Source organism: Cervus elaphus, chromosome 30, assembly GCF_910594005.1.
Source record: "Cervus elaphus chromosome 30, mCerEla1.1, whole genome shotgun sequence".
In the NCBI taxonomy this organism is placed as follows: Eukaryota; Metazoa; Chordata; class Mammalia; order Artiodactyla; family Cervidae; genus Cervus; species Cervus elaphus.
Window position 1 is genome coordinate 30,273,862 of NC_057844.1, and position 25,590 is coordinate 30,299,451.

Below are 25,590 nucleotides of genomic sequence, written 5' to 3' on the forward strand. Positions count from 1 at the left end.
TGGAATATGGGCCATGCTCTGGAGAGTGCTGGGAGGACAGGAAGTCCCACTGCACACACTAAACTGAGAGGGAATCCATATGAAATTACTCGTAGGCCACAGCTACATTCCCCGGTGCTCCAAGAAAGACATAAACAGCAAAAAAAAAAAAAAAAGAGAGAGAAATCTGGAATTAAGTAAATGCACAGAAAAAAAAAAACAAACCCAGCATGAATGGCAATATGAATATAAATTAAAACATAATTCAAGGTCAAAACCATTAACATGGTCAAAGAAGAATAACATGTAATAGGAAAATGAAGGAGCTCTGTGTAAGTCATAAGCACTAATAAAAAACATAGGAGCCAAAAATATGTAGCAAAAATCCCAGAAATACTAGGAGACATTGATGAAAACACTTCCATTGTGGAATGTTTTTAATATTTTTGCCTCAGAATATGACAGTTAAAATATGCAATTAAGACAAAGAAGTGGCTTAAAAATATAATTAACTATACATTTTTTCTTCTGCTATTCATGTAATACACAAATCATTCTTATACTTGGCATAAAAAATGTTTGCTAATTTTCCCAAAGCAGAGATTTGTTTTTTAACTTTCAAATTCAAAATCAACAATAATGAATTTTTTAATCCCCTAATTATTGAAAAATTAAGAAACCTCTTCCACATAATTCCTGGTTCAAAGAGGAAACCAGAATTGAAGACACAAAGTAATTATCCAAAAGAGAATGGTGAGAAAACATTATATCAAAACTCACTGGATACAGTTAAAATCGGGTGGGAATAGGTTGGGAGGCAAGTGATGATTTTCAGCCTTAAATGATTTTATTGTTTAAAAATAAAACAAAATTACACAAAGTCATGATGAAATTATAATTCAGAACAATTTGGATCTTATTTTTTCTTGATTATTGAGAAGAGAACTCAGTTACTTTCAGATGTTCTTCATTTGAACTATTTTTCTCTTTTATCCATTCTTTGGCCCATATCACAGTAAGAGCGAAAAAAGCGATCAAGAATCTGCCTTTCTGAAAATTATGAAGAAAAACAGAATGAAATTTTCCACTTAACTATTTCAGGGCTAAATAGAGAAATTTCTAAGTAGACAAATACCCAACAGTAGTACTCTAAATATGAATTCAATGAGATCAAAAGAATCACGATAGTCAAAGCTATTATGTCTAATAGCTAAAAAGACTCTTCAATATCCAACATCTCTTGAATGTAATTATTGACTAAAAAGAGCAAACAATATTCAAGGGATCAGCAAGACTTCCTGGAAAGAGCGTGGATTATGGAATGAAATAGACTTAGGCTTTTGTTCCGTGCAGCCACTCTAGTATTCTTGCCTGGAAAATTCCCTGGACAGAGGAGTCTGGCAGGTTACAGTCCTTGGGGTTGCAAAGAATCAGACACGACTGAGCACGCATGGCATACGTCTGTCATCTCTATTTATTCGTTGCCTCATCTCTGAATCAAGGTACTGATACTTGCCTAGCACAGTTGTTGGAGTGGATGAAGAGTGCTATATGTGAAGCACCTAGACCATGCTTGTTCTGGGTGATGTGATGATAAACAAAACAATAGAGACTATTGTTCCAAAAGTTTCATGAAAGCCAGGGTTGCTTTTCTGCCCACCAGTATTGGTAGGCTTTGCAGTCTTTGAATGATAACTGACCATGGGAGGCCCCTCTTTCCCCAGCCTCCATTTCCTCATCCGGAAATTGAAGGAGTCTTGTCTGGTTATGAACATCTATGGTCCCCTAATTCTAATTACATATTTTTAAATTGTACATGGTGGAGCTGTAAAGCTTTGTCACTCCTAGAAATTACCATCTGTGCAGCCAGAACTAAGAGAAAGGAAGAATGCAAGTGATGTTACCTGTCCTTGTGTTCAGTGTGACAAATGCCACCCGAGGGCTAGAGATCAGGGTGTGTGTGTGTGTTTGTGCGTGCACCTGAGTTACTCTCCACCTAAGGTGGCATTTGTTTTTGTGACCTCACGTTTAACTTTGAATGTTTTATAATGTACGTAACATGTTAGTTTGGTGATATAGGAATATGTGTCCTAGAAAGTGACCCAACCAGTCTTGAATGACATTTATCTCTTTGAGGATGAGATACATGAAGATTTGCATGTACCCTAAGAAGACTGTCACACACACACACAGAAAAACACCGAAGAGGAAATAAAGATTACACAAACTAAAGCAAAGCTATGAGAGAGTACAGACTTCCACTGGAGAAATCAATTAACTGTAAGAAAAAGAGAAGTCGCCCTGGAGCAGTTCAACCACAGCAAAGTGAGATCAGAAGTAAGTGAAAAGCTAGATGTTTTCTTTTTAATAAGTGGGGATATATTCACTGGGGCCTCTTGGAAGAAAAATTTATTTTCAGTAGGTTGAGGTTTACATAAAACTATATGTTGCATGCATGCTCAGTCGTGTCTGGCACTTTGTGACCCCGTTGACTGTAGCTCTCCAGGCTCCTCTGCCCATGGGATTCTCCAGACAAGAATACTGGAGTGGTTGCCAAGCCCTCCTCCAGGGGATCTTTCTGACCAAGGGATCGAATCTGCATCTCTTGCACCTTCTGCAATGGCAGGTGGATTCTTTACCACTGTGCCACCTTTTTGTATTCACATACATATATATTGAACACCAGGGGCTAGAAGTTGGGAAAATTTCTATTTGGTGGAAAGCCACATATTATTATGATCTGTAATTTATCGAATAGTAACTTGAGACCTCATCTTACCTTTGTAGGAAACACCCTGAAGGTACTCTGTGACTTGAGACGGGCTGAATGAGTTCAGAATCGTCAAGAAATCTAGGTAGGCTTTCCCGTAATCACTTTGGTAAATGGACTGCTTCTTCGTACGCTCTTGGCTCCTCATGTGGCTATATAGCACAGAAGGGACTAGAGAGACACATGGGAAGGGAAGACAAGGAGCTGTCACTGAGCAGAGAATCCCAGCCTTTATTTGTGGGACTCGCCAGGTCCCACAGATGTGCTGTGGAAAGTATTGAGGAATCTCGGAATAAGAACAGTCTACAAAATTGTTTTAAAAAGCTACAGATGTACTCACCTAGACCTTGAGAAGCAATGGGTAGGCTTGAGTAGCATCCATATTTGAAACTAAAATCCTGTAACTCAGGAATTTTAGCTGGAATTTGGTAATTCCTTCGAAATTCTGTGTCTGCTGGTCGGGGAACTAACTTTTTCCATTCCAGAAACATCTGAGAACGCTGTTTATCCTTTGGATCTGGGGAGGAGGTACAAATGGAAGGCAATAATTACTCCTTGTAAAGTATTTCTAAATAGCATCATATTTTCATTCCATTTTGCTTCTGGCAGTAGCTTCCAATTTATCACACTCAGAACCCTCTCTTGCATTTAGAGGTATGGTCAATGTACTTTTATGGACATTTCAACCAAGAAATAATTTTCTGCTTTATCAGGCACAGGAAGCATAGGCTAAAATGATCAGAAGTAGTTTCTAATGAATACACTGTTCATCAGTTAGGGTTCTTTTGTTTCTGCTTCATGGACTCAGAAAGCAAGCCTCACTCCAGTAGTCCTGCCTGTGCCCTGGGGCAGGGGTTAGGAAGCAGAGTGAGATATTTTAGATAGGGCTATGGTTGCCATATAAAATATAGGAGTTCAGTTAAATTTGTTGTAGTTGCTGTTTTGTTGCTACACAAGGCCCTTGCAATGGAAATGTGGAGTTAAATTTGAATTTCAGATAATGAATAATTTTTTGTGTCTGTGTATGTACTCATTTTTTAACCTGTTATTAGGACTTCCCTGGTAGCTCAGATGGTAAAGAATCTGCCTGCAAATGCAGTATTCTTGCCTGGGAAATCCTGTTGACAGAAGGGCCTGGCAGGCTTCAATCCATTGGATTGCAAAGAGTCAGACACAACTGAGCTGCTAATGCAATATCATTATTCAGTTTTAATTGAGCATCTTGTATTTTTATTTGCTCAATCCAGCAAACTTAGACAGGCAGTACACATCATCCCCATTACCTGGAAAAGAACCACTTGAAAAAGGGCCTTACTGATGGATGGTTAGGCCAGATCATTGCTATTAGTGGGTCATAGTAGTATTATTTTTGGAAATAACTCTGCTAAGAAATATTCACTAATATGATCATTAAAACCTCTGATGTACTAGCTAAAGCCAGGTTCCACAAGCATTACCAGATTAACAAAGGAGAGAATCATGTCATCTCACTTAGAATGAGCTCACCCCTAATTCTTGCTACAAAATGTTGGTTCAGAGGCACATCACACAACATCAGCTTTAATCAGAACAAACATATTAAAAACAGGAATATCATGAGCAATGTCACAACAGTGCTAATTACTACTGACTCTAACCTTGATTCTTCTTCCAAAATAGTTTTTCAATAGGTCTTCTCAAAATAGACTCCAATGTACATTGTATATCAAGCAATATGTGATGTCATCTACTGGCACCCAAGAGAAGTTTAATATTGATTTTTTAAAGAATGATCTCCGTCCAGAACAGCACAGAGGGAAAGGGTTTCACTATATGGTATCTCTTAATTTAGATGTCACAGGGAGAGAGGACATGGGTGCTCAATGGCCCTCATAATGACCTCATAAACCACCCGAGAAGACAAGGTTATAGAGAGGAGAAAACTCTAGGGCTGCAAAATCAGGACACTCCTTAAGATATTTTGGACAACTGTCTGGTATTGTTGCTAGTAAGCACCATCTATATAACTTGGTTTTTGTGAATTACTAATAGCTTTATTAATAAACAAATTCCCATTCCCTTTTCCCTAGCTACCACTCAAAAGCAAATGCTTTCAGTTCCTACATGTGTTCTGTGCCAAAGTTAAAGATAATGAAGTCATTGTTCTACCTTACTGCGACTGCTAAGTCACTTCAGTCGTGTCCGACTCTGTGCGACCCCATCCCTGGGATTCTCCAGGCAAGAACACTGGAGTGGGTTGCCATTTCCTTCTCCAATGCATAAAAGTAAAAAGTGAAAGTGAAATCGCTCAGACATGTCTGACTCTTTGTGACCCCATGGACTGCAGCCTACCAGGCTCCTCCGTCCATGGGGTGTTCTACCTTAAGACAACCTCAAATGAGTGTGATGAGAAAGAGATATACAGGAGACACAGATACAGAATGTAATATCTTGCAACTGTAACAAATGGAGATAATACATCAGAATTACGTAGGAAGGTTATGCCAAAATATACCTGCTGAACCTCATCCCAGACATTGAGAGTTCCTAGATGTGAGAGGGACCCAGGCACTTATACTGTGAACAAGCTTCCCATATGCTTAAGAATCACTGACTCCAAGCTTTGGATAAGGTTCTACAGAAGCCCAGAGGGAGGGACTTCTCTGGTGGCCCAGTGGTTAAGACTTCACCTTCCAATACAGGGAGTGCAGGTTCGATCCCTAGTCAGGAAACTAAGAGCCCACATTTCTCATGGCCAAAAAAACCCCAAAACATAAAAAACAGAAGCAATATTGTAACAAATTCAATAAAGACTTTAAAAACAGTCTGCATGAAAAATCTTTAAAAAAAAAGAAAAGAAACCCAGAGGTGGAAGGAAGACAGGCAGATACAGTGGGAGGAAACATGGGTAAACCTATGGCTGATTCATGTTGATGTTTGGTAGAAACCAACACAATACTGTAAAGCAATTATCCTTCAATTAAAAATAAAAAAAAGAAAGGCAGACACAGCAAAAGGTGTGTTTTGACGAATGTTCAGCACTGAAGCTAAAATGCACGGTGCAATCATCTAATGCAGTCTAGTTGGTGTAAAGGTGAAGAATGCAGGGCAGGGAGGAGCAGTAGCTGAGGGTGAAGCAGGAGGGGAAGATTAGGATCCACACTGTGAAGGGTCTTGAGAGACTTGTCCACAAGTAGGGCAACTGGAGATGAAGACCCAGAAATGACAAAAATCAGGCTCTGGATTTACTCTGAGTTCCTTTGAAGAGAAAGGAACTTCTCTTCATTGATCCTTAGTACATATCACCATAATAGACCTCATTAAATATTTACTAAATTGAGTGAACAAAAGAGAAAAAAGAAACGTAATTGCTATGTATTAGTAATTAATCTGAACCACACTCTAGTGACTGCCCACATGATATATGCTTACAGTAACTTAGTTCTTAATCCTTAACTAATGGTTTTATAGTCTTTATAAAATTTCCTATAAATGAGTTCCTTCGGCACTATTGGGAGAAATTCCTGATACAGAAGGATCTGAGGAACACCATATGAGTGCTGAAGTGCAGCCGTAATGTTGTTGAAGTCCCAACAGAGAAGATAACCTGACCCAATGCCAACCCCACCCCGAGGGACTATCCCTGCGTCTCAGGAGACCAATTCCCACTGGTTTTCTTTTCCAGTTGGTAAAGGTGATAGGGCTTCCCTGGTGGCTCAGTTGATAAAAAATGCATGTGCAATACAGGAGACCCAGCTTCGATCCATGGGTGAGGAAGTTCCTCTGGAGAAGGAAATGACTACCCACGTCAGTATTCTTGCCCGGAGAATTCTATGGACAGAGAAGTCTGGTGGGCTACAGTCCATGGGGTCACAAAGAGTCAGACACGACTGAGCAACTAACACTTTCACACTTTCACAAAGGTGATACCAGAGTAGTTATAGCCCAAAGGGAGAAACTGCCCCTTTGAGATAGTCCATGGAATTGCAAAGAGTCAGACATGACTGAGCAACTAAACACAGCACATGACGTTCGATCCCTAGGTGGGGAAGATCCTCTGGAGAAGGAAATAACTACCCACTTGAGTATTCTTGTCTGGTGAATTCTATGGGCAGAGGAGTCTGGCAGGTTACAGTCCATGCAGTCGCACAGAGTTGGACACGGCTGAAGCAACTTAGCACACATAGCACATGATGGCTGCAGAAAGGCCCCTGCGAATCTACAGCAAGGACTGTTCAAAACTACTAAGACCATGGGCACTTACTCTATAGCCAGGTGAAAGCTAGTTCTGCTGTTCTAATTCATCAAAGCCAAGTTCTCAAGCCTGAATGTGTAAACAAGCCCCTTTTACTGCTTCTCACTCATTGGCCTTAATTCAATAATGAGGATTCAAAGATAAGACACAGTCTCTGTGTTTCAGAAGCTTAAAGTATTAGAGAAACAGATACATAAAAGGGAATCACAGTATTTTTTGATAAATGCTGTGGAAGAGGGAAGAACAGGAGCTACAAAAACATGGGAGGATCACCGATCCAAATTTGGGGGATCAGAGAAGACTCCTGGGAGAGAAATGAAGTTTACATTTAGACTTCAATTATGGACAGAGATAGGGCTTCCCAGGTGACTCAGTAGTAAAGAAACTATCTGCCAATGCAAGAGCTGCAGGAGACATGGCTTTGATCCCTGGGTCAGGAAGATCCCCTAGAAGAGGAAACGGCAACCCACTCCAGTATTCTTGCCTGAGAAATCCCGTGGACAGAGGGGAATGGAGGGCTACAGTCCATAGGGTTGCAAAGAGTTGGACACAAATGAGCGACTGAGCACACATGGACAGAGATAGGCTAAAAATAAAAGGAGGGAGAGGTCTTCACAAAGAAGAGGCAGAGGGCAAAGGGCACAAGGTTACAGGAGGCATTGTAAAACTGGAGGGTAGGGGGCAGTCGTGGAGGCTGGAGGACGCTGGGGGTGGGGGGTGGGCAAGGACCAGATTATACAGCACTCACCTTAAGGCACTTAGCTTTTATCCTGGGAATAAAGGGGAGGGAGATATCACTGAAGGGTTTTAAGCTGGAAAGTGATGTCAATTGGCACATCTGGAAGCTTACTGTGACCCTAGTATGGACACGGACTTGAGGAGACAGAGTTGGAGAGGGGAGTAGATTAGAGGTCATCCAAGAGATAGATGATGATAGCCTGGATTAAGGCAGTGGCCGTGGGGAGGGAAAGAAGCAGATGGAGGTGAGAGATTTAGGAGGGAGTCTTGACAGGTCTGGGGTATTTATCCACACATGGGGAAATGATAATTTGTGCTTGCAGAACACAACTCTAATTGGAAGCTCAAAGACATCTTTTAAGAATGCTGACATTTCAGATGTTTTTCCATGACCCTTTATCTGCAAGTACAGAGGTCTTTTGATTCTGTTCCCATCCAGCTTCAGAAAGTATACTTCCCAAACATTCTCTCCATCACTCAACAAATATTTACAGGGAATGAGGCTACATACTGTACTAGGTCCTGAGTGAATAAGAGCTTTGGGGGGCATGCTGAGTAGTGGAGGAAATAGTAAAGCAGCAACAACAGGAAACAAGAATCAGTCAACAAATGACTGCAGAATGCAAAGGCGACAGACAAGCAAGATGACAGCATGCCTTTTCAGATAAATTTAGGAAAGGTCTCACAGGCAAGGTGACATCTAAGCTGGAGTCAAGAGAGTGACAAACTGAAACTGCGCCTTTTAGGCAGAGGGGACATGCTGAGTGCTGACAGAAGGTGGGAAAGAGGTTGCGATCTTAAAGGAACTGAAAAAAGTCTCATGTGGCTGGAGACTAGTGAATGAGAGGGATGGAGTGAAGAGGAAAGCAAGGGCCAGGCCAGGCTTGCAGGGCCTTGTGAACCAAGAGAAGGAAGTGGGACATGGATTTTATTCAAAATGCAAAGGAAGACAGTGAAAAGAAGCAGTAGAAGTATTCGATCCAGTTTAGACTGTGAAAGAGCCTCTGACTGCCATGTGGCGATGGAATTGCAGGGGTCTGTAGATGATACAGGAAGTTCAGTGCTAGGGGAAGAAGAAGGTGATGACTTGGAACCCTAATGAGGCCTCTACTTGATCCCCCAATACATAAAATCAGGGGCCCAAGGAAGGACTTGAGGAAGAAATACAAATGCAGAAATCCTCAGGATGATGGAGAGTTGCTTTTATAAAGGAACCAGGAACTCTAAGGAACTCTGTTAGAGGTCAAGTAGAAAAAAAGACCCAAAAAAGGAGACAAAGAAGTAGGGGAAACCAGGAGAGTGTGGTGTCACAGAAGTTCAAAGGAAGAGTGTTTCAAGAAGGAGCAAGCGGCCACCGATATTTCATGCTGCCAGGTTATTCGGCACGTTGACAAGAGTAGCTTCAGTTACCAGATGGGGGCAGAGACCAGATTGGAAGGGTTTGGAAGTAAAAGAATTAGCAGTGCTTCCTATGAAACCCAGTGGATGGTATCCATGCAAATGACTCCTCCCTCCCTGCACTTGACCAGACTGAGAGGAGATTGGAGAGGTTAACACATTTTTAGAAGATGGAAACCAAAGAGAGATGCAGCAATTGAGTTAGCAAAGTAGAGAAAGCTGAAATGAAGGGACTGCAGAAGGGGTTAACAAAAACGTGAGCTAATCCACACAGCAGAACTCCAGCAGGCTCAAAGTCAGAGGGAATTTGTTCAGTGGAAGGCTGGCATGGGGATTCAGGGTGGAAAACAGGTGATCTTGGTCAAAACTTGGATACAGAGTGGTTAGAATTCCCTGGATCACCTTCTTAACCTCATGGTAGTCACATGATTACCCTTCTTAGCCAGGTTCTTGGGGCAAAACTGAACCAAAGCAGCTCTGGACCCAGGGACCCCAGGCACAGCAGAAGGTGATGCACTGAGATGTTGGACCAGGTAAAAACGGATTCAGTGAGTGTGACAGGCACATAGGAAACTAAGCATTTGAAAAGAGATAGTTATTAACTATGGTAAAAAAGAGCAAAAGAGAACTAAAAGGAAACATACCCATAAAATATCATTTGGCTCAGCAGTGTTTGTTGTTACTGCTATTTAGTCTCTAAGTCATGTCCAACTCTTTGTGACCCCATGGACTATAGTCTGCCAGGCTCCTCTGTCCACAGGATTTCCAGGCAAGGGTACTAGAGTGGGCTGCCATTTCCTTCTCCAGGGGATCTTCCTGACCCAGGGATCAAACTCGTGTCTCCTGCTTTGGCAGATGGATTCTTTACCACTGAGCCACCAGGGAAACCCAGGCAGTGTTAACATAATTATAATATATCATATGATCATAATTATAATATAAACAACTAGCAATTGCAGTAACTCCAAATTTGTAATTATATTGAGAGGATGGATGGAGCAGACATGAGAAAGAATTGTAGGAGGACCATATCCTCAGTTACTATAACTGAAGTCAATCATAATGCCTAGGACTGATGAATCAGAAATAGTAGTGTGAGGATATGATTTTAAAATATGGAGGATCCCATAAGAATAAATAGTTGAAAGGATGGAAATTGATAGTCAGTGGGAGTAGGACCGAGAGTGGATGAGGGAGGGGTCAGGGAATTGCTATTTCACTGTGAACCTTTAGGTAACTATTAGATTTCAATCTATGCACATATCAGTTTAATAAAAGGAATTTTAACATAAGTGTTTTTAAAATGGTAACCCAGCAGTAAATAATTGAAGACAGCGGGCTTAACTCGACCCCATCATCTTCTCCTGGCTCATCTTTGTCCTTTGGACCCAAGAAGCCTTTCCTGACCTCTTCCTCCAGTGTCGGGCTGAATGTCCTACTGTGCACCCACAGCACCCTGCATTTCCCACAACGGGCACCTTTTTATAGGTGCTCACTAGGTCAACTTTTGTTTGCAAAATTGCCTTTCTCCACGTCTATACCGTGAGTGTCTTGACAGAAGAGACCACATCTGTGTTGCTCACCATGGAGACTCTGGTGCCCAACATTTTACCAGGGAAAGGAGAAAAATGAACGTTTACCCTTCGATCGGTCCACAAAGTCTCTCTTTGTGGTGGAAATAAACTGATTTCCTATTGCCTTCCGAACCTCTTCCATCGATGCAGCAATTTTCCAAGGAAAGTAGCTTTTTACTGAGGTTGTCGATTGAGGTAGTGTCCAGAGAAAGAAGTCCTATGGATACAAACACAATTTTCAAGAAAATCCACAGGGTTTCACCTCATGGAATGAAGAACACGTGTGTTTCTGTGTGTATGTGCTTAGTCGCTTCAGTCGTGTCCAGCTCTTGTGACCCCATGGACTGTAGCCCGCCAGGCTCCTCTGTCCATAGGATCTCCAGGCAAGAATACTGGAGTGGGTTGCCATTTCCTCTTCCAGGGGATCTTCCCGACCCAGGGATCGAACCCAGGTCTCTTACATCTCCTGCATTGGCAGGTGGGTTCTTTACCACTAGTGCCACCTGGGAAGTGTTTTTGTATACACATTCTTTTGAGTTCTTTGCACCCAGCCACCACATTGAAGTTGCAGTGTCTTGCAGAGCTATCATCTGACCCAGTTATAACATGGAGCTTTGTCATTTCTTTGACTTTTCATGTGGAGGGCAAGAAAATATGACTGGGAGACATGATCATATTTAAATATATTTTATAGGTAAAGAAGGTTTCCCGATGCATAGAATGTGGGATGTGAAGCAAAACGATGGGCCAAAAACGGCAGAGAGGCCTCAGAAGAGTAAATAATGCGATAGACCCTCAACTTAGGTGATGGGAGGGTCTACAGGCTGGCAGAGGAACACTCATTGGCTTGGACAGCACAGGGCCCGCCCACTCTGGCTCTCATTGGTTGAGACAGCGCAGGCCACCCTGCCACCCCGGCTGTCATTTGTTGAGAGCCTTCAATAACACTTAAAGGGAAAATAAATGCTGTCCAGTATGTATGTGTATGTCATGTGTATACATATACAGTGTAATATTGTAACTATTTTGCATTAATTATAAATCTTAAGGAAAATACCCAAGAGGTAAATAGATTATATGTGGGTGCCATGAGGAACCAAATTAAATGGAGCATGTGTATGTGTTCTAATGACTCCAAAGTCTACATCTAAAGCTCACCTTTTCCATTCGAGTCACAGATTTGTGCATTCAACTGCCATTGGACATATTTTCACCCAACATGTCTTCAACTGAGCTCACATTTCCCCTAAATCCTTCCCCACCAAACCTGGTCCTCCTGAAAGTTCCAGTTCAGTAAATAGCATCAGCACAGACCCAGCCATCCAAGTAAAAAACAGGAACAGCACCCTTCATTCACGGCCACCTTGTCTTACTTCATTGCAGTCATCAAATCCTGACCTTAAATTCTACTGACCTGACCATCAAATTCTACTACCTTATTACCCACTGAACATGTCCAGGTGGTTCCATCCCAGGCGGCACCATGCCATGTGGCAACCCAATAAATGAAATCTTTTACTACAATTGAGCTTTGCCTTTTATGATGGGAGAAGGGTACATAGTACCTAGAAAACAGAGAGAAGGTCAGCCACTTTCATTTAGTGGAGAAGGGAATTCTAGCTGGCTCTTTTTAAACTAAGCCTATGAGTTACCTTGGTGGATAAGAGAAGAGCATTCTGGATAAACAAAATAGTATAAGTTCTGATGGTTTGAGAATGCAGATACAAAATACAAATACTTTATGTGCCTGTTCATACCAACTTTGTTCATAATAGCCAAAAGGTCAAAGTCACTCAGTTGTGTCCAACCCTTTGCGACCCCATGGACTATGTAGTCCATGGAATTCTCCAGGCCAGAATACTGGAGTGGGTAGCCGTTCCCTTCTCCAGGGGATATTCCCAACCCAGTGATCGAACCCAGGTCTCCCACATTGCAGGCAGATTCTTTAGCAGCTGAGCCATCAGGGAAGCCCAAGAATACTGAAGTGGGTAGCCTATCCCTTCTTCAGCATATCTTCCTGACCCAGGAATCAAACAGAGGTCTCCTGCATTGCAGGCAGAGTCTGCAGCCAAAAGGTGGCAACAACCCAAATGTCCATCAATAGATAAATGGATAAACAAATTGTGGCATATAAATACAATAGAATATTATTCAACCATAAAAAGGAATAAAGTGCTGATAGATGCTACAATATAAGTGAGCTTTGAAAATTATGCTTTTAAACAATGCTAAGTGTGAAGCTAGACACAAAGGTCACATATGGTATGATTCCACATATAAAATATCTAGAATATCATCCATTGAGACAGAAAGCAGATTGATAGTTGCCAGAGACTAGGGGAGTGAGAAACAGGAAGTAATTTCTTAATGGGTACAGGGTTTCCTCTTGGGATTATGAAAATATTTTGAAATGAGATAGAGATGGTGGTTGTAGAGCATTATGAACACTAATTGCCAGTGATTTATTTACATGAAAATGGTTAATTTCATGCTACATGAATTTCACTTTAATTAAAAAATATTTCTTATTTAGGGGGATAAGGGAGAAGTAGTTAGAAATAATTATGAGAAAGTGAGCAAAAAATAGTCTGAGAAGGACCATAGCTGTAGATGATGAAGGATCTTTGGGATATATCAAAACTCTCATTCTTATGGATTATGGATACAATATTAAAGTCAAAAGATATGTAGATAATATCTTACCTGACTAGGGTAAAATCTGTGGTTCTTGATTCCTCTTGAAGTCCCAACATTGATTGAATCCTCTTTAGAATATGATTTCCAGACATACTCATCATTGTACTGTGTTTGATTAGGAATAGGATCACTAAGTGAATATGTATATCCTAGCCTTCTGGTACTTTTCTGACTATAAGAAAAGAGTGGAAACCAAACTAAGATTACATACCAAATTTCACAACAGTACACATGTCAAATAATTTTTCAAAGATTGGCTGGCTTAAGGCTTGATGCCATAAATATTTCAATATTTAGGTTTCCCTGAAACAAAACAATTCTGTATCTTAGGATGGCCCTTAACAAAAGTATGGGAGTCCTAATGTGAAATTTAAAAGAATAATCTCAAATTAATTAATTTTTTAAATTAATTTTTTTAAAAATAACTGAGTACTCGTCTGTATAAACAAGTAGTTCAGTGAAACCAGATACTTGGTAAAGAAAAGTTTCTATGAAAAGTATTCCAGTTAATAAAAGGAAGAAATATAAGAATTAGGATACCAGTGGTTTTCAAGTCTCTACTGAAATAATGGAATGATCAGCAGTTGCCACTGTGAATATACACACAAAAAACCACCTATTAAATATTTTTGTCAAAATACCCAACCTGAATCAGATGAAGTCTTTGGAATATCAGATTACAGGAAATACATGAAAAGGAGGATGTTTTTAAATAACATGATGAGGGTGGAGTCAGAAAAATCCAGAAGAATAACTTGTTTCTTTGACAAAGAAATTCTCAAAAAAAAACAAGAAAGAAAGAAAAGTGGAGGAACCTGTAGATTAAGTGAATAAAGATAATACAAGTATAGACCTTGTTTGGATTAAATTTCTAGCCAAATTCTTTTTTTTAATTATGAGACAATTGGGGAAAATTTGATTGCTGATTGGCTATTTGATATTAAGGAATTGCTTTTTTAGGTGATATAATGGTATTTTACATATTTTAAAAGTCTTCATGTTTCAAAGATGCATAAAAACAAATTAGAATCGTGTGTGTGTTGGGTTACTCAGTTGTGTCCAACTCTCTGCAACCCAATGGACTGTAGCTCACCAGGCTCCTCTGTCTATGGGATTCTCCAGACAAGAATACTGGAGTGTGTTCCCATTCCCTTGTCCAGGGGATCTTCCTGATCCAGGGATCAAACCTGGGTCTCCTGCGTTGTAGGTAGACTCTTTACCATCTGAGCTACCAGGGAAGCCCAAATATTTTGAATTAACATGATATAATGCCTGGATTTTGCTTCAGTATTATCAAGTGGTAAGGCTAAGTGGAGGACATACATTAAAAATGTCCATGTGTTGTTGATTATTATAACTGGATGATAATTGGAAATTTATTGTATACTCCTTTTTCTATGTCTAAAAGATTTCATGTTGACTTAAAAAAAAAAAAAGAGGGATGGGTTAGATTCAGGTTATGTTTGTAAGAAACCAAACATCTGGAAAGTGGGATCCATCTGGATGCTGGACTGTTTCACTTGTCATTTAGATGAGCAGATGCAAGCATGACTGTGGTCCTAAATCAAACCAAAGTCATCAAAGGTGCATGAAGATTTTTGCAAAGGGAACACAGCACAGATTACTTTAAAGGAATCAATTTGCACATCTGCATTTCTCAGTATACTCTTTCCTAACGTGTCTTCCCAAGTACAAATCTGCATATCTATGTGGGTCTTTCTTTCCCACATCTCCCATCTCTTGCTCTCTGCATTCTTCTTCATCATTATACTTTGGGGTATAAGCTGCCAACCATGAGAAGGGTGACTGGCAAAGGGAAACTTCATTACAGTGATTTCAGGGAACCCTCTTGTAACCCAAATTCCATACACTTACCCAGGACTTGCTGTTCTAGGTCAAGAGTGAAGGGTGGGACTGTAACCAGAGTATTCTGGCCTGTGTGGGGATGTCCTGAATGTAGATATGCTGTAGATGGTGTGGCTGAGAGTAACAGCTAGTTTTTCCTTTCCTAACAACTATCAAATGTTCATCCCTCTCTAAGGAGAGCTTCTAAGAGAGCAGAAAATATAGATTGCTGAAAATGGCTCTTTCACGCACATCTTTAAATGTAAGCATTTTTCCAGCTTTTAAAAAAGTCCCTAGGATATGTTGATAGCAGGAAAGAAGAGCATCTCTATGAAGATGAAACAGTACAGGATGGCAATGCTGATTCTTTTCAGTGTAACTGGAATCTTTCTGAGACTATCACATTTTTAAAGAGTTACTGTATAAAACTGGTACATGAAAATCTTGTGATCTTTTTTCAGATTTTTTAAATTCATCATTCAATAAGATACTTAAATCTACTTTTTTAACCCATATATATTATGAAACATTTACTTCAATATAGCCAATCCTCATTTTATTTTATTATGTAAAATATTTAATACATGAAAATATATGCTAGCTTGTCATACTATTAATTTTACATGTATAACTATATGCTAACCTATTTAACTTTTTCTTTAATTAAATGCATAGTAAATATTTGCTTGGTACTAAAGAAATCAATTCAGTTGTTTCTGATTTTTATGCATGGTATTATTTAATTATTTCCCAAAGTCAAGCACCAGAGTTCTGAACACATGAGAACATATTTAACTAAGAAACCTCATTTTTTTTTTATCATACTCCTCACTTAACAGATAGCTTACATATTTAGCTACACATTTCACTGTATTATTTTTATTACTTGGATATAATTAATCATATTAGACTTAAATCACTTTACACTTCCCCTGTCTACTTTTAATAATCTTCACTAAAATATGCATTCCATAATTTATCAGTAGTTTTCATAATATTTCTCAAAACATATTTTAACATTTACTTGACCTAGAAGTGTAGCCAGATTTTATTTTGACAGGAAGTAAACCTAACTTCACTTCCTGGTTGGACAACGACTGATTTTACCAGCTAAGTAAGCCTGGTATAAATCGCATGAGTTAAATCTTCAGCTCAAAGATTTGGATAAAAATAGATTTAAAGTATGTAATGATAATAAAAAATATTATATTGAAAAACATTTACTGAAATTAATGTTCCTATTTTCCAAGTACTTTTTGAGTATATAATATGAAATAAGTTTCTTCCAAGTGAAGGAGTAACAGATGTAATTTAATAATCATTTGTTAAGACGTGCCTTTTCAGTACATGTCTCAGAAAATGAGATAGGGAATAACTCAATAACTGGATGACAAATCATCTAATTATTTTCTTTCAATAAAAGTGAAGGAGTACCCAACCAAGCTGTCAGCCAATCAATCATTAAAAATCACCTGTGATTTTGCCATAAAACCATGAAGAGTTCAGAGTATTGAATGGCAATGCTTCACTAAAACTCCTTTCATTCACATCTACTTAATTATGAGAACAAGTCTTCTCAATCTAAGCATTTATAAATAAAAAAAAAAAGCAGGGAAAATTGATGCTGAGTGTGGTCTTATTCCAAAAATAATAACACTCAAATATGGAGACATAAAGTAATTTAAAACAAAACATCCCCATTTATCTCATTAAGATGCAATTCCAAAAAATTTACTTTTTGTGTTTAGTAATTATCAACAATTTGTAATGTGTTTATTGCTTTGAGCAATTCTGTACTAAAAATAATTGTGATAACTCAATACTCAGAGTCATATAACATGTTTAAAAATTAATTTCAATTAATATACTGAAACAGTTGCAAAGAGGTATAATGGAGTGATCAATAAATTGCTTTCAAACACAAAATATATTAGAGCAGGGTAAAATTCTATGGAGGAAGTGGACTGGGAGTAAGAGTTCAAGAAGGAAAGAGAATGAAATAAATAATCTATTAAAGAAGAGCTTGTTTGTATATATTTTTAAAAGGGTCAGAGAGTATCAATTTGCTAAGGTGGTTAGATTACTCACTGGTTATGTGTAAAGAAACAATTTAATGGTCTTGTTTTAAAATGTCAATGTTTAGGATGGGTTGGAAGTTTTATGTTTTACAGCTATTTTAATTTATGATGAGAACTTTCCTGTGAACTTTAAAAAGATATGAATTTGAAGACCACTGACCTAGACTCCATAAGTACCCATTTGGTTTTGGCTTTCATCCCAAATGTTTCCTCCTCAGACAACCGTTACTGTCAGATGGTAAATCTCCCCGTAGGGGACATAATGTGGCTCAGTGGGATAGCAAGTAACTCGGAAATAAAGAGTCTTGCAGCCCTGTGCTTTTTGGAAATCTGTCATAAATATTATGTTGAGGGAAAATGAACGGAAATATGGGGGGGGGTGACTTCTTCATGCTAGCCAGGTGACTAATATGTTCAACTTGTCCTCAGAACAAACACGTTAGTTACGAGACATCATTCCCACTTTGCCAACCTTAAAACCTTTAGCCGAAGTAAAACTGGGCTTGTTACTCGTCTAAGGTAGCAGAGAAAATAAGGGTTAATTAGAATAGGGAACTGAGGTTCAACTCAGAACCCATTTCTGCCTGACTGCACTGCCACAGTCTGGCCAATACTCCATTGGACTTCTCAACAACGTGCACTTCTAAGGTGAAAAGATCCTCTCCATTGGAAGCAATCTACAGAGTAAATACGGGCAAGGGAGGGTCCTCCCTGCTGATTTCCCATCAACCACTGATGCAATGAAAGATGGCAGCCCTACCCTTGCTCACCCACCAAGCTTAGAGGGGCAGCTGATGGAGAGAAATTCCCACCACCCTTGGTTCAGGTGGAGCTGGGGAGAAGCTGAAAGGCGATATTGCTTTAGGAACCAATAGTTGGAGGGGTGAAGGTAAAGGTAAGCGGACCTTGACCTTGTTCAACCTTTTAAGACTACAGTTGCGTGGAAGTGCTAACAATTCCTCACTTGTCCATTCATTCAGTTGTTATTGCCTACCTCCTATAAACCAAGTAATGGACTCAATTCATGCTCCATGTTTAGGTAGCACAATTATATTAACTATATACTGACTCTGTTGTAAAGCAAGACACACAGTGGCTTTATGAAGGATCCATGTATTAAATTTCTAAATCTCCCTATAGGGGCTTCGGATACTGTTTTAAGGGAACAGTATCCCTTTCCAGGCCCTCTCTGACGCTTGGAGGAGACCTGTGTGTGCATTGGGTCTTATCTGAATGCATTTTCTATAAGCCTTCTCTGATTACTGTCTATCAGTTTTGGAATCCGAATAATAAAAGATAGGTGAACAAGGTCAAGTGTGTACATCAATCTGGCACGAATAGGGATGTACCGAAACAAAGCAGGTGCTGTTCCTGTCTTAGGTGTGAATGCAGTCCTCATCGTGGTGGCATAAGAATCCCAACTGGTATCACCTGCTAAGAGCACAACAAACTGGTTTTAAATGTGGCCGATACCATATCTTGATCAAATGTTATTTCAATACTTAGAGCAATTTTGCAAGAGACAAACATTTTGAGTGGTAATATAGAGTCTAAAGGAATGAAGGCCAACTTGTGAGCTCCACCAGGGAAGAAGGGAAGCTCAATTTAATCATCTGAGTTTCCCCTCTAAATAAAAATGTGTTCAGCTGTGGCTGATCCTTTGAGACCCCATGGACTATAGCCTGCCAGACTTCTCTGTCCATAGGATTTCCTAGGCAAGAATACTGGAGTAGTTTGCCATTTCCTTCTCCAGGGGATCTTCCCGACCCAGGGATCCAACCCATGTCTCCCACGTTGGCAGGCAGATACTTTACCACTGAGCCACCTGGGAATCCCTTCTTTAAGTTACTCGAATAGGTCTATTGTTTTCCTTGAGAATTCACATAGGCTGTTTTCAAGAATTTGAGCAATACATAAAAATATAAAGGGAGTTCATTTGAAATTCTATCATCTTAATACACTCACTATCACTGTTTTAATGCCTGACTTTTCATGCATATTAGATACATCTGTAAAGGCATGAACTGATTTTACACAAAAGGGGTCATAGTTTGCATGTCAGGTATTCTCCTGGACCCCTTCTCCTTACTCCTTCTTGCTCATGCCGTCCTCACCCTCCACCCATCCCTCCCCCCTTGTTAACAATTGTGCCTGTTTCTTTCCAGACTTTCAGACCAGCAGATAAAATCATACACAGATTGATATCTATGTATGTCAAACTGGTTTGTAAAATATTTTATTTTTTAAATTTCCCCTATTCTTTATTTATTTTTAATTTTTTAGCTGTATGACATGGCATGTGGGGTCTAGTTCCCTGGCCAGGAATCAAACCCATGCCTCCTGCCTTGGAAGTGTGGAGTCTTAACCACTGGACTGCAAGGGAAATCCCAATGTATTGGGTTTTAGTCCTATTTTGTTTTACAAAAAGAGGCTTATCCTACACAAAGTAACCTTTGTGTATCTCTTCTATCTGTCACTTAATAGCATGATATGAAAATCCCTCCAATTCGTCTGGTGCAGCTCCAATTCATTCTTTGTAATAACTGCGCAAGATTGTATGGTATGGTGAAGTCACTCAGTTGTGTCCAACTCTTTGCGACCCCATGGATTATAGCCTATAGCCCACCAGGCTCCTCCATCCATGGGATTTTCCAGGCAAGAATACTGGAGTGGGTTACCACTTCCTTCTCCAGGGGATCTTCCTGACCCAGGGATCGAGCTAGGGTTTTCCACATTGCAGCCAGACTCTTTACCAGCTGAGCCACCAGGGAATCCCATTGTATGGTATAGATGTTCTTTAAAGCCGTGAGAGTGGGTGAGCTCAGCAAGGGACGGAGTGTCATTAGAAGAGCTGATGTCTGAAGGCTGAAGCCCAGGGCTGCCCAATGTCAAGAGGTTTGGGAGATGAGGAGCAGCTGGAGAAGGAGGCTGAGAAGAGTGTGAGATGAGCAGAGAACCAGGAGGCTGTAGATGGTAGAAGGAAAAAGGAAGTTCCAGGAGGAGGGAGGGACCACCTACAAGACAAATGCTGCTGGCAGACCCGGGAGAGTGTGAACAGAGGATTCACTGCTGTGCTTAGCCACTCAGTCGTATCCGCTTCTTTTCGACCCTATGTACTATAGCCTGCCAGGCTCCTCTGTCCATGGGATTCTCCAGGCAAGAATACTGGATTGGGCTGCCATGCTCACCTCCAGCAGATCTTCCCAACCCAGATATCAAACTCAGGTCTCCCGCCTTGGCAGACCCTAGAACTGATCTGCCCAACCTCTCATTGTCAACGAAGTACCACCAAATTACTTGGGAATATAGTTATAAATTTCAATTCAGTGGTCATTCACTCCTTCATAGCTTGGCAGTTACCTGTGGCTTTTTACATTTCACCAGCACCTGGGTGAAATGATCCCTTCACATTTGGTGAGTTTCACCTCCACCTGAGGCTCCCCTAGTCTAATGAAGGCTTAGCCCCTACCTGTCATGCTCTGTCCCTCTGCTTGCAGACTCCTGTCTACTCTCTGATCCCGTCATACTAGAAATGACATTATCTTTTAGTGGGAATCACTTTACACTTTAAAGCATTTTATTCCAATTGCAGAATTAATGCTCTTTGTTGAGAGAATTTCAAGCATGGACAAGTAAGTGGGGAGAAACTGTGAGGTGGTGTTGCTCTCTAAAGAACCATCACTGAGCCTGATTTGAAGCTCTGAGTTTAACTATTAGAGAAATCAGGAAGTTTTTCCTAAGCAAGCAACACCAACCTAGGCCCCATTACTCTTGGCAGATGCAAGTAAGGATGTGAGGCGAGGAACATCCTGGATTATCTGTTGGACCCTAATTGCAATTTCAACATCCTCATAAGAGAGAGGCAGAGGGGTTGAGGAGGCCATTGTGAGCATGCAGGCCAAGACTGGAGTGATGCGGCCACAGGTCAAGAGTGCCGACAGCCACCAGAAGCTGGAAGACACAAGGCAGGATTCTCCCCAGAAGCCACCAGAGGGGGTGCAGCCAAGTCAATAGCTTGATTTCAGGCTTCTGGTCTCCAAAATATAAGAAAATAAATTTTGGTTGTTTTCAGCCACCCGTCCATGTTAATTTATGATAGCCCTTGGAACAAATACAGCACTTAAGAGCCCAGTCAATAGTAATAGTTTGATAGCAATCAGCCCACGGTGGTCATTATCAACCTAATCCTATTTTGAGATCAGACCCACCTTTTGGAGGGTGATCCTTCCAGCAATGGAAGATGGAGCAGCACGGAGTGACTGTTAGAGAGGAGCACCCCTCCAAACCCACCCCCCCCCCACCATCCTCTGCCTCACCTGTTTGCCTGGACACCACAGAGAAACTCGGCGTTGTAAATATTTTTGTATTAATTTTTTTTTCATCTGCTATTTGTAATTTACAAAGGGATGAATGGGATGAAAGTATGCATTTCATTCATTCTCCCGGGGACTGCAATCCTAGGGAATTTACAGTTGAACAATCCCCACTGCTCTGGAGCCACCAGAGAACCACAATTACCCAGCCAGAGGGCTGCAGTGGGTTATTATTGCCACGAGAAGGGCCGGGATGGAGCTGACTACACAGTAATCATACCACTAGCATCTCAGCTAGAGTGGCTCTCCCTCCACCGACACAAAAAGCTGTTAGTAAACCCGCGGCATTTGCATGCAGAATTAGTATTAAAAGCACTGCCGCTGTTAGATACAAAATCCCCTTGAAAGAAAGGGAAGCGAAGATTAGAAGCGAGCACCAAGGGCCCTAGTTCCCAGCCTCTGCCGCCTCTGCGCCTGGGGGTCGCCTCTCTGCATTCTTCAGCCCTGCCCCCCTTTCTGGGCTGTTTCTCAGATCCTGCCTGGGATCAGGGCTCCCCCTGGGTCTGCTCTTTTCGGAGCGCCCCACCACCGTTCCGTCTTTGTCTTTAGCCTTGTTCTCCCAAAGGCGTCAGTCCTCCCTTTGCCTTGTACCCTCCTGGGCATTTCACCGGGCGTTTAAACAACTGAGCCCTTTAGGGAGGGGTTTGGCAGGAGTTAGGGCGAAGGTCTGGGGAGAGGCAAGGTCAGGAACGCCCTTTCATTCTCCCCGAATTCCCAGCCTCCATTTAAATTGAGTTCCATCCATAAAAGCGCGGCATCTTGAAGACCTAGGCAGCCTTCGCCCTAGGTACCCCAGCTCCAGGAGGGACCCCGCCCCCGAACCTCGCCGGGCCAGCTGGCAGGGTCCGCAGGCTTACTGGGCCGTCTCTTGTTGCCATATTGAGAAGGGCATGCATCTTCCGGCCCAGGCTCTGCCATTCTTGCTCCAAGAGGCCGTCGTCGCGGGGCGCTTTCCACCAGCTCAACTGGGTGCTGCGGTGGAGGCTGTTTTGTGACGCGTCGCCATGGAGACGCAGGAGGCTCCCGACAGCTCATCCCCGGTGCACCGAGGTGCTGAGCACTTCCCCAGGCCGGCTGATGACCCTGTGCGATGATAAAAAGATGTGTTTCTGGTGCCATGGATACCTTACTTTTGTGTATTTGTGTAATTCATGCAATGAGCTTACCTGAGCACCGTCATACATTTGGGGAGAGGAGCAAAAGGGGATTAGACTGAAAAGAAAGTAATATTGTCCAACTTTAACTGCAGATGTTCATCTTTGCACAGTTTTCAGCTTAAGCGAATGAAGGCTAAGTTGTCAGGGATCTTGCAGGATCTGAGCAAGAGGAAGTAGGAATCGAGCAAGAAGACAAAATCGCAAGTCATGTGTGTCAGTGAAACTAGAGCCAGAGTCTCTGAGATAGCTCTATGCTATCAAACGGGTGACGCTGGCACAGGAATTAGGGGACAGTGGGAAGGTGGAAAGTGTGCTTGGAAAGAGGACTGAGCAGGGATGTGCGAGACCCCATTCTCCTCACCAGGCCATGTTCCTGGCACCAAAAACCGTGTTTTGTACTTGTTGATTTAACTATTCTTCTGTCCCCACAGATTGGACTGTGTCTCTCTCCCCCAGGTATGTTAGCATTTTCACAGCATGTAAGAGGGTCTTAGATTATTGGCAGCTACCTGGTAATCTGGTACACACTAGCTGTTTAGTAGTACTGAGTGTCTCCAAGTTAGGATACAGCTATTACCCTCTTCCTTGGTGGTAAAGAATCTGCCAGCAATGAGGAGGTCTGTGTTCTGTCCATGGGTTGGGAAGATCCCCTGGAGAAGGGAAAGGCTACCCACTCCGTATTCTGGCCTGGAGAATTCCATGGACTGTATAGTCCATGGGGTGGAAAGGAGTCAGACGTGACTGAGCGACTTTCCCTGTCATTACCCATTTAGGACTTCCCTAGGTGGTGCTAGTGGTAAAGAACCTGACTGCCACTACAGGAGATGCCAAAGCCTTGGGTTCAACCCCTGGGTCGGGAGGACCCCCTGGAGAAGGGAATGACTACCCGCTCCAATATTCTGCATGGAGAAGTCCATGGATGGAGGAGCCTGGAAGGCTATAATCCAGGGGTCGCAAAGAGTCGGATGTGACTAAAGTTACTTAGCATGGGTTACCCACTTTGGTTCAAAGAGAAAACAGTAAATATGCATTGGAGACTGCCAGCTCCATGTTTAAAAAGCAATCCCTTATCCTTTCAAGGAGTTATTCTAACACAGACCTTAGATAAACATGTTTACACGCAAATGCTAAAAAAGTTCATTTTTAGCCTAAAAATGAAGTGCTAAACAAGAATTTTCTGAGAGTAGAGTCTCATCCATGTAATGGAATGAATATAACACATTTAGACTCTGAAATTTGTTGCAATGAATGGTGGGACACACAGACTTCTGTCGATGTTATTAGAAGGAATGCATCTAAATTAAGATTTAGTAGTGGAGTCTAAATTAAGCAAGTAACACCCAATAACAGATTACTGTCTGGAAATAGAGCTCATTAGCATAGTATAACTTAAAAGAGGTACATTTTAAAAATAGAGCAGTGGGTATATAGAATTTTAAAAGTGAATTTTTATTAATATCTTATGTTTGTCTTCTCCTAGGCAAGCTGTGAAATGGGCAAGGGGTGGGGTGGGTTGGGTACACGCTGAATTGAGAGGCAGAAGATCTGTCAGCTTTCACCTGGGGGCCTTGGGCATAAAGCAGACACAGCGCCAAGTCTCAGCTTCCTTATCTGTAAAGTGAATATATGAGTATCCACCTCACTGGGCTGTAAAAACGAATAATTCTAACGACACTTTATAAATCGTAAAGCCATACACACCTGTGGTATTGCTCTTTTGTCTTATTGCTCTTCTGATCTTCATTCCTTTTTGTAGTCTTTCATTTCTGCTTCAAAATGGATGGTTCTCATAGGTCCATTTCATTGTGAGCAGTACAGTGCTCTTCTTGCCTTTGAATTTGGGTTCCTTGAGGCAACTAGAGACTTCCCTGGTGACTCAGATGGTAAAGCATCTGCCAACAATGCAGGAGACCCTGGTTCAAACCCTGGGTCAGGAAGATCTCCTGGAGAAGGAAATGGTAACTCACTCCAGTATTCTTGCCTGGAAAATCCCATGGACGGAGGAGCCTGGTAGGCTACAGTCCATGGGGTCGCAGAGAGTCGGACATGACTGAGCGACTTCACTTTCACTTTCACTTGAGGCAACTCCGTTCAAGGATTAAGTAGAAATGTTTCCCTTCTTTCCCTTAGCAGATACTGACTGAGCACCGGAAGTGAGCCGTATGATGTATGTTAGAGGCATTAAGGGTTATTACTGGAACTTTGGGGTGAGTGGGTGTGTGGGACGCAGTGAAAACAACCTAAAAGGAATTTCCTGAGCTGCGCTCACTTGGAGAGTAAGATCAAACCAGTCCATCCTAAAGGAAATCAGTCCTGAATATTCATTGGAAGAACTGATGCTGAGGCTGAAGCTCCAATACTTTGGCCACCTGATGGGAAGAGCCAACTCACCGGAAAAGACGCTGATGCTGGGAAAGATTGAAGGCAGGAGGAGAAGGGGCTACAGAGGATGAGATGGTTGGATGACATCACCGACTCAATGGACATGAGTCTGAGCAAACTCCAGGAGATAGTGAAGGACAGGGAAGCCTGGTGTGCTGCGGTCCATGGTGTTGCAAAGAGTCAGACACGATTGAATGACTGAACAAGCTTCCAAGGGTGCTCGGAAGGCAACCAGCTGAAGAGGGAGTGGCACCCAAAGGCTGAGGTCCCAGAAGCAGGGAACAGCCTGTGTCCTTCAAAACCCCTGAGAACTAGGTGTTGCCTTTTTATGAAAGATGAGGGGGAGAGCCTAGCAGAAGGCCCAG

At 41.5% G+C, this 25,590-nt stretch overlaps 1 protein-coding gene across 1 annotated transcript; it reads right to left on the reverse strand.

Moving 5' to 3' along the window:
* Window positions 1-813: 813 nt before the first annotated feature.
* Window positions 814-22,623, reverse strand: TEX26 (testis expressed 26). The gene is made up of 7 exons (XM_043892449.1): window positions 22,544-22,623; window positions 18,663-18,744; window positions 13,397-13,562; window positions 10,760-10,910; window positions 3,090-3,266; window positions 2,759-2,920; window positions 814-1,029 (listed from the first exon to the last, which is right to left on the reverse strand). Exons 1-7 carry the CDS (start codon window positions 22,602-22,604, stop codon window positions 956-958), a joined length of 873 nt encoding a protein of 290 aa, XP_043748384.1. The 5' UTR covers window positions 22,605-22,623; the 3' UTR covers window positions 814-955.
* Window positions 22,624-25,590: the final 2,967 nt, after the last annotated feature.